The sequence below is a fragment of the Salvia hispanica genome, chromosome 1 (genome assembly GCF_029641045.1).
Source record: "Salvia hispanica isolate PSC_SH4W2 chromosome 1, Shi_PSC_v1, whole genome shotgun sequence".
NCBI lineage: Eukaryota > Viridiplantae > Streptophyta > Magnoliopsida > Lamiales > Lamiaceae > Salvia > Salvia hispanica.
Window position 1 is genome coordinate 53767545 of NC_142692.1, and position 8774 is coordinate 53776318.

The 8774-nt window shown below is 36.2% G+C and overlaps 1 protein-coding gene across 1 annotated transcript; it reads right to left on the bottom strand.

Annotated features, from left to right (window-relative positions):
• Positions 1–1269: 1269 nt before the first annotated feature.
• LOC125219333 (long-chain-alcohol oxidase FAO4A-like) lies at positions 1270–7751 on the bottom strand. Its single transcript, XM_048121281.2, has 3 exons — positions 7462–7751; positions 5939–6205; positions 1270–3321 (listed from the first exon to the last, which is right to left on the bottom strand). The coding sequence occupies exons 1-3, from the start codon at positions 7627–7629 to the stop codon at positions 1567–1569; spliced, it is 2190 nt and encodes a 729-aa protein (XP_047977238.1). The 5' UTR covers positions 7630–7751; the 3' UTR covers positions 1270–1566.
• Between the last annotated feature and the right edge of the window lie 1023 nt (positions 7752–8774).

Below are 8774 nucleotides of genomic sequence, written 5' to 3' on the forward strand. Positions count from 1 at the left end.
AGTGGCTGATATTTTCACTAACGCCTTGGCGAAGTCTAAATTCGAGCTTTTCCGTGCTACCTTAGGTTTTGTTAATCGGGAGTTTGCACTAAGGGGGAGTGTTAAAATTAGTGCTAAACTTTAGGAACCACTAACAGATATGTTTAGTGGTTGATTTTATTTAGTTTGTTCTGTTATTCTCTGTTCTAGAATTTAGGAGTCACTCATCGTGTAGAGTGATTTAGTAGTCAATTTTAATTTCTGTTATTTTGTTTTATTAGTGGCAGATCAGGGAAGAGTGGTAAAGAGTTTTTAGGAATTTGTTGAGTAGTTGCCTATATATATATATATATGCTGTATTTGGAAGTTACCAATACACACTAATTTCTGTCATCCCATATATTATGCCTCCCCCAACCCCAAATATGCATTTTAAATAGTAGCTTAAAAATTGTTTAGTGATTATTTATATATAGGCATTTTCATTTTTAATTCTTAGTTTATACTAAATATAAAATGAAATTGTAATCCTAACTATTGGTATTAATAATAGTAAAGAACGATAGATTCTTGGTGATTAAAAATAATTTATAAATAAATATTCATTTTAGATTTTACTTGTGATCTATATAATTTTTTTTGTATATATAGTTTATTATAAATAGAGAATGGTGAAGTTTAAAAAGATAGAGATAATAATTTATATTAATTCGATGGGCTAGCCCGAAACCCGAATGATTAGGGTTAGTGTTGGAAATTTATGACCTGGTAAAATCTCAACTCAATTAGCCCCCACCCAATTAATCTATTCGGGCTGGCCCGATTGACATCCCTATCAAAGGCTTTGCAGCGGTTCGTTGGAACTCAGTATGTGACTCGCTGAAATTGGGCGGCGCATGAATTAACCTATTTTCTCTCCAAGACATATCTTGTTAGGATAGAACCTACTCCCTCCGTCCGTCAATAGGAGTCTCATTTCTTGGCGACACGGGTTTAAGGAAATTGTAAGAAAAGTGAATGGAAAAAAGTTAGTGGAATAAGAGTTTCACTTATATATATTAGTTTTAAACGAAATGTGAGATGAATGAGTTAGCGGAATGTGGGACCCTATTACAATTTATGGTAAAAGTGAACCGGGACTCCTATTCACGGACGGACTAAAATGGAAAAACTGGACTCTTATTCGTGGACGGAGGGAGTACAACTAAATCAAATAAACCACTTTTACTGCATTTTATTATAAAGATAAATAACTTCACACTTATATAGTACTCCAGTTTAAGAGTCACATTTTGCCATAAAAGAGTCACATTTTGAATCTTCCATATTTGGACATAAAATTTTACATCATTATTCATCAAAATTACACCCAAATGTCATTATCTACATAAAAATTAACCAAAAAGAAAATGAAAAACCAAAAAGTCAAATTTATCTCACTTTCCACCAACTCACTTCATTTATTACACACTACACCATCTCACTTCATTTATTACACACTTCACCATCTCATTTCAATTTCTTAAAACCCGTGCCATAACTAATTCTAACTCGTAAACTGGGACGGAGGGAGTATACGACAATTGATTATTTTGAAGGGTTGGCAAGAGCTTCAAGAACCGACTGCGCCGTACAATAAGCTATGGCCATAACCGTGACCATAGGATTCACCCCTAGCGCCGTCGGAAACACGCTCGAATCCGCCACAAACAGCCCCTCCACCTCCCACGTCTCCCCCGTGGGCCCCACCGCCCCCACCCCCGGCTCCACCCCCATCCTACAGCTCCCCATCTGATGCGCCGAGCACATCGGCGCCGACTCATTCCCCGGCCTCCTCCCGCTCTCCTCCTTAACAAACCTCTCAAACTCCTCCTCGCTCGCCTCCTTCACCTTCAACACCCTCCCCCTCCGGCTATGCGTCCCGATCTCTTCCGCCCCCGCCCCCGCCAGGATCCTCAAAACCCTCTCCATCCCTTTCCTCATATTCTCCTCATCGAATTTGCCAATCCTGTAGCTGATCTCGCTCTCCGATTTCACCTCGCCGCAGCTTTTATCCCTCGCGAGCGCAAATAAATGAGCGGTTTTGGAGAATTTGACCATTCTGCCCTTCATGTCCGCTCCGGACGACCACGGCATGAGGGCGGAGAACATCCCCGGGTGCAGCGCCGGCGTCTGTATGACAGCGCTGTAGCCGGAGGATGCATCCAATTTTGACATCACAGTCATGATTCCGCCCTCGTAGCTCTGTTTCTCCGAGTCCGGGAAGTGGCCCCACCCCATCATCACCGGGTGCACGTGCAGATTCCGGCCGATGTTAGGGTTTTTCAAGCCGCTCCTCCGCAGCAGCGGCGGCGTGCTGATCGCTCCGCACGCGGCAACCGTCACTCTCGCTTCAATTACTCCAATTTCCTCTCTGCCATCACCGGTTTTGAATCGGAACGCTACTCCGGCAGCCGCGGCGCGTTTTTTCCCGCCGTTTTTAACCGTTATCACCTTCATCGCCTCGCAATCGGTGAGGATCGCGCCGTATTTCGATTCGGCGAGATCAACCAGCCACGTCTCGGCGGCGCCTCGTTTCCGGCCGTCTCTGCAGCCGAGGCAGCACCAGCCGCAGTAGTGATCCGCCGCCGCGTTCCTCGGAATGTCCTCCGTCGGATAGCCTAAATTCACGCAGCCTCTTCTCAAAACTTCGTTCTGCATACCTTCTTCCTCGATTTCCGATTGAACATTCATCCTCTCACACACAGCATCTAGAGCTCGATCGTAGATTTTGCTCTCAAAAAGCGCCAATTTGTGATTTTCGCTCCATTCCTTCCGCACGTGCGGCGGCGTGCGAATCGAGGCCGACCAATTGATCGTCGATCCGCCGCCGACAGTAGATCCGGCGAGAAATAACACATCCATGTCTTCCGACGCGAGAATTCCTTGCTGCAGGTACATTTTATCCATGGCGTCGCCTTCCATCAGCGTGAGATTGCTTCTCGCGATGTAGCTGCCTTTTTCGAGCACCAGTACTTTGTAGCCGGCTTTGGCGAGGACTCCCGCCACCACGCCGCCTCCAGATCCGGATCCGACGATGACGGCGTCGCAGCGGATCACAACGGAGGGGTTTAGCTGCTTGAAGGTGGCGATCTGCGGCGGCGATTGGGAGGTTGGGAAGCCGGAGATTTGGAGCTGGTGGAGTGCTGTTTGCTTTGATTGGGAGAAGCTGATGATGCGTTTGTGGAGAGGGCCGAATCGCTCCTCTTCGGATTTGGGCTTTTCTGGGTCGGGTTTGAAGGCTGGATCCGGCCCGCAGTAGCCGATTGCTTTCCATGACGGGTTCTCTTTCGCCTCGTTCACCTTTACATGCATGAAACGTGTTTTTTAAAATTAAATTAGAAATAATATGGCAATGATTGTATGATTTGATGAGAAATGTTAAGATATTGACAATGACAAATTGCCAAAAAATCCACGAATGTTCGATTATATTATCATCAATACTTGCAATTTTCAAAAATAGATAATTATATTCAAATTTTCACATTATATTCAATATAGATTTAGGGGGAAATTACGTAGTACTCCCTCCGTCCATCATTAGGAGTCTCATTTCTTGGTGGCACGGATTTTAAGAAATGTTAAGAAAAGTGAATGGAAAAAAGTTAGTGGAATATGTGTCTCACTTGTATATATTAGTTTTAAATGAAATGCAAGTGGAATGAGTTAGTGGAAGGTGGAAACCTATTACCATTCATGGAAAAGTGAATAAGGACTCATATTCGCAGACAGACTAAAATGGAAAAACGGGACTCATATTCGCGGACGGAGGGAGTACTCTTATTTTCTAAGGTACTCCCTCCATCCGCCATTAAGAGTCCCGGTCACTTTTGTATACTGGTTTTATAAAAATGATAAAAAATGGTAAAGTAAAAGAGAGAATAATGTTGACAAGATGCTTCTCCACGTTATTCTCTCTCATACTTTACCATTTCGCCACTCTAACTATTTTTTATCACTTTTATAAATGAGTGCGCAAAAATGACCGAGACTCTAATGGCGGACGGAGGGAATAGTAAAGGCATTTCTTTTGGGCACGAGAATTAAGAAATTATGGTATTAAAAGTTAAAGAGGAGAAAGTAAAGTAAGAAAGTGAATAAAGTAAAATGGAGGAAAAGGGAATAAAGTACTCCCTCTGTCCCAAGATAAGTGACCTACTTCTTTTGGGCACGGGATTTAAGGAATGGTGTTTAAATAAGTTAAAGTGGAGAGAGTAAAGTATGAGAGAGGGGAAAGTAGAGGAGAGAAGAGAGAATAAAGTAGGTGGAAAATAAAGTAAGAGAGATGACTTTTTGCTAAAAATAGAAATAAGTCACTTATAGTGGGACACCCCAAAAAGGAATACAAGTCACTTATCTTGGGACGGAGGGAGTAATGAGAGAAGATTCTAAAAAATGAAATAACTCAAAATAACTCAATTACCTTGGAATAAACTAAAAAGGAATACGACTCAACTACCTTGGACAAACTAAAAAGGAATACCTTAGGACGGAGGGAGTAGTATAATATTGATGTTGAAATTCACCATCTTTTTGCACAATTTATATACAAGCAATTTGATCTTAGCACTCCTTCCGTCCGACATTTACAGTCTCATTTTAACTCGTCGTGATTTTAAGAAATTGTTTGACTTTGTAAAGCAAGTGGAAAAATGAGTTAGTGGAATGTGTGAGCTACACTTGCCTAAACTAGAAAAAAAAAACAAATGAAACTTTAAATCAAACATATTTCGAAATGAAAAGATGGGACTTTAAATCGTGGACAAAGGAATTATAAAAATATAGTAGAATTAGACTAAATATTTTGGCTTTCAAATCATGCCTAAATTCCACCCCCACCCAAACCTCATCTTTGTAATTGGATAATTGAGAAAAAATGTCAAAATTATGATATTATTAATTATTTGTTAAATAGCAAAACCAAAATTCCTATTTTTTTGTGACAATTTGCCCCATCAATAAGTATGCCAATACATCCGTTGTCAGATTAATTTATGTCAGTATAGAGCGTTTGTTAGTTGAGATAATAATTTTCAGTTATCAATGCTTGCATTTGTGGTCAAAAGGACCTACATGGACTTATGGATTCTAGTTAATCAACTATTTTAATCAATAAATATAAAGGCACATTTAAGGCTGCTGGACCCAAATAGGATCTCCTTTTGATTTTGCATTACAATCAGATTGTTTTTAGCACTAAGTTTAATTTATAGGGACAAATTATGTCAGTGTAGACAACTACATTTTGAAACAAAATAGTAATAGTATTAGAATAATTTAGAAGTGTACAAGAGCAGCATTTATTTGGCAATAATTTCAAGAGTAGTAGATGCTAACATTTTGAATTATGGATAACAATTAAGAGCAGCGTAAATCATACTCCCTCCTTCCTATGAATTTTGTCGATCTGCCACGAATTTTAAAATATATAATAAAAAATGAGTTGAAAAAATTAATGGAATGTGGATCATATTTTTATACATTAATTTTAAAATAAAATGTGAGTAAGAATAAATTATTGGAATATGAGGTCCACTATCAAAAATGATAAAAAGTGAAATTTAACAAATTTGTTGAACAGACGAAAATGGAAATATGTGATAAACTTTTTGGGGTGGAGGAAGTATTCCCTTTGAATACGAAATAATGTTCAAATTTTCTTAACTCTTTAAACATCGCTTTTTATACTCATGTCACAACTAAATCTTACTCCTAAACTGAGACGGAGGGAGTATTTAGGTAGCATTAAAAGAAGACTAATCACAACTTTTACAAAATTAATTCTTGTTATAGCCATAAAATTCACTCACGATATAGGATCTAAAATTGATTATAAATGAATATAACGCAATATATGCACCTCAAACTTTGAAAAATTAATTAAATGATTAATAATGGAAGAGGGTGAGGAAATAACCTGGGTGAAAAATGTTAGAAAAATGAAGATTTTGAGAGCCACATAAAGGATTCGCAAGAGGGTGAAAGAGCTGGCTGACCATGAGTGCAAAATTTCTTCTCTTTTATGCAATGAAACCTCTGAAAATTTCAGCAAATATGGAAAATTAGGCGATAAACTTTTTCTCCCACTTAGAATTAATGTCCCAATTCTCGTTGCCAACAATCTAATTGCCAATATTGCTAATGGCGTCTTCGGATGTTGCGCTTTTCTAATCTTCTCAGCTACCTGCGATTCAATAATTAAATATAAATTATATATGTACTTAGAATTTAATGTAATTATCTAACATACCATTTATGAATTAACTTGAAAACTACCGTACAAAATATGTTAGATCTATAGTACTAATGTTATCTTGTACTCCCTCCGTCCCACAAAGATAGTCCCACTTTGACCTAGCACGGGTTTTAAGAAATGTTATGAAAGGTGAGTTGAAAAAATTGTGGAATGTGGATCCTACTTTTAAAGTATTAGTTTTATAATAAAATGTGAGTAGGAATGAGTTAGTGGAATATGAGGTCCACTACTAAAAATGATAAAAGTAAAATGGGACAATTTTTGTGGTACGGAGGGAGTAATTAATATGTTAAAATATAGTATATTAACATTATAAGCACTTGAGGACATAGGGGTTAGTGTGGTTGACAAATGAAATATAGTATAACACTATTCTATAGGGGCGTAAGAGAAAACTAAAACCACTATAAAATCTTATAAACTAGTTATTTTTATCACCATTTAGTTTTATAATGAAATCTTACGAATTTGTAGCATAGTATCAGACTAGCTTAATTATATATTTGGATTAAAACTGAAATGACTAATCTAACAATATATTTGACCTTTAAATTTGATCCAATTTAATAGAGGGATAATCCAACTGGATTAGTAAAACGTCCAATCACTCTAAATTTTCCTTGAAGGGTTTTGAGTGACTATGTTGAGAAATAAAACAAAAATAATTATATAACACAATCCCATATCAAAATAAAAATAAAACTAAAATCACTATAGAAGTCTTATATATTGACTATTCCTTCTGTTATCAATTGATTGTAAGACAAATTCAATGAATTTCTTTCATATGAATGGTTAGAAAATTCCCATATAGTATATACTTTTATGATAGAAAAATGGACAAAAACTGTGATGCCTCTTAAATAGTTTAAGCTATTCATGTTACAGTTCACAAGAGCATCATAGATGCCCCAAAATATAATAATTTTAAAATTACCTACACAAAAAAGACAGATGTGCATATATAACTAATAAAGATCTTTAGCAAGATCTTAGTTAATGCAATTAGTTGGCTATTAGAATTTGAAAGAATTTATTTAATGGATACTAGTACAATTATTCTCTCTCCAACGAATACAGAGAGAAAGTATAAAAGCAAAACTAAGCAATTTGGTGAAAGATGGTTGATGTTTACAAAAATTGTTGAAGAAATGTAAGATAGAAATCAAATGAATAAGACTAACATGTGTTGGAATTGCAGCCATGGAAGCTGAAGTGTGATAGAAATGAAGGATTGATTGTTGAAGCTGGTGATGTTGAGGAACTTCTATGGAGGGCAAAAATGTGTCACATATAGCAACCAATGCCTCCATTTCTTCACTAGAAAACATATTTCTCATGGTCTTTACCATTGTGTGTGAGAGAGAGAGAGATGGGAGAAGATAGAGATATAGATAGAGGGGAAAGGTGGCCCTCTATATATGAAGATATATTTGCGCGCACACACACACACATGATAGTGTTATTGTGAAGTCGAATCAAATGACATAGTTTGGTTGGATGTACACAGAATTAAGACTTGGAAAAGACGGTGTTTAATAAAATTCGTTCATGATTGAATTTGGTTTGGTATAGTGGGGGTTTAAGCTAATATGTTACTCTTACCTATTATTTTAAAAATTGGATCAGTCAGCGAATATGTGCATCTACTGCTTCATAGTTCAAGCGGTTGAACCTGACTGATTCATTAGTCGAACAGTTATACTATTCGAAATATACAATTATTATAATGAATAATATATATCAAAAAAGCATTAAACTTTATATAATTAGTTATACATACAAATATAAAAAAAATTTAAATATTAAAATGATAATAGTAAATTTAACATTTTATATTTAGAAATAGATAAAATTTATATTAATTAAAAAATTTATGTTATGAAGTACTAATATTTTAGCTATATATATAATTAAGCACAATCTGCTAGCTAGTTTGGATTAAAAAAATTAATATCAATTATTAGTGTATATAAATTAAATATACTATAAAAAATATTAATATTTAGTAGATAATAAACTATAACTATTAAGTACTCCCTCCGTCCTACAAAAGATGTCACACTTGTGGGACGTCACAAGATTTTAGGAGGTTATGTTTTGTGTGTTAAATGGAGAGAGAAAATATAACTTTTATATTCATATGATAGAGAACTTTTTTCAAAAATGGAAATATGACATCTTTTGTGGGACGGAGGGAATAATATATATATAAAAATATTAGTATATCTTATGCATTTCGACATTGATTATAACCCTTTATACATATATATAAAAACATGTTTCTAGCGATCAGCCGGTTTTATCGACACACAACAAAATAACATGTACTTCCTCCATTCTATAGTAGTGGAGTCATTTTTCCATTTTGTCATTCTGATACATTTTGTCATTCAGTAGTGGAGTCATTCCCTTTATAGTAAAAGTCAACACATTTCTTCAAACTTACTTAATTCTCTTTTACTTTATTCTCTCTTCATCTCTCTACCTTTTTTTA

Bases quoted from the DNA above. Each gene is read 5' to 3' on its own strand.
- LOC125219333 (XM_048121281.2), bottom strand. From the start codon at position 7,629: ATGGTAAAGACCATGAGAAATATGTTTTCTAGTGAAGAAATGGAGGCA. The intron at 6,206-7,461 runs GTTAGTCTTATT...ATTGAATCGCAG, and splicing joins TGGCTGCAATTCCAACACAT to GTAGCTGAGAAGATTAGAAA. The intron at 3,322-5,938 runs GTTATTTCCTCA...ATGCATGTAAAG, and splicing joins TTCTAACATTTTTCACCCAG to GTGAACGAGGCGAAAGAGAA.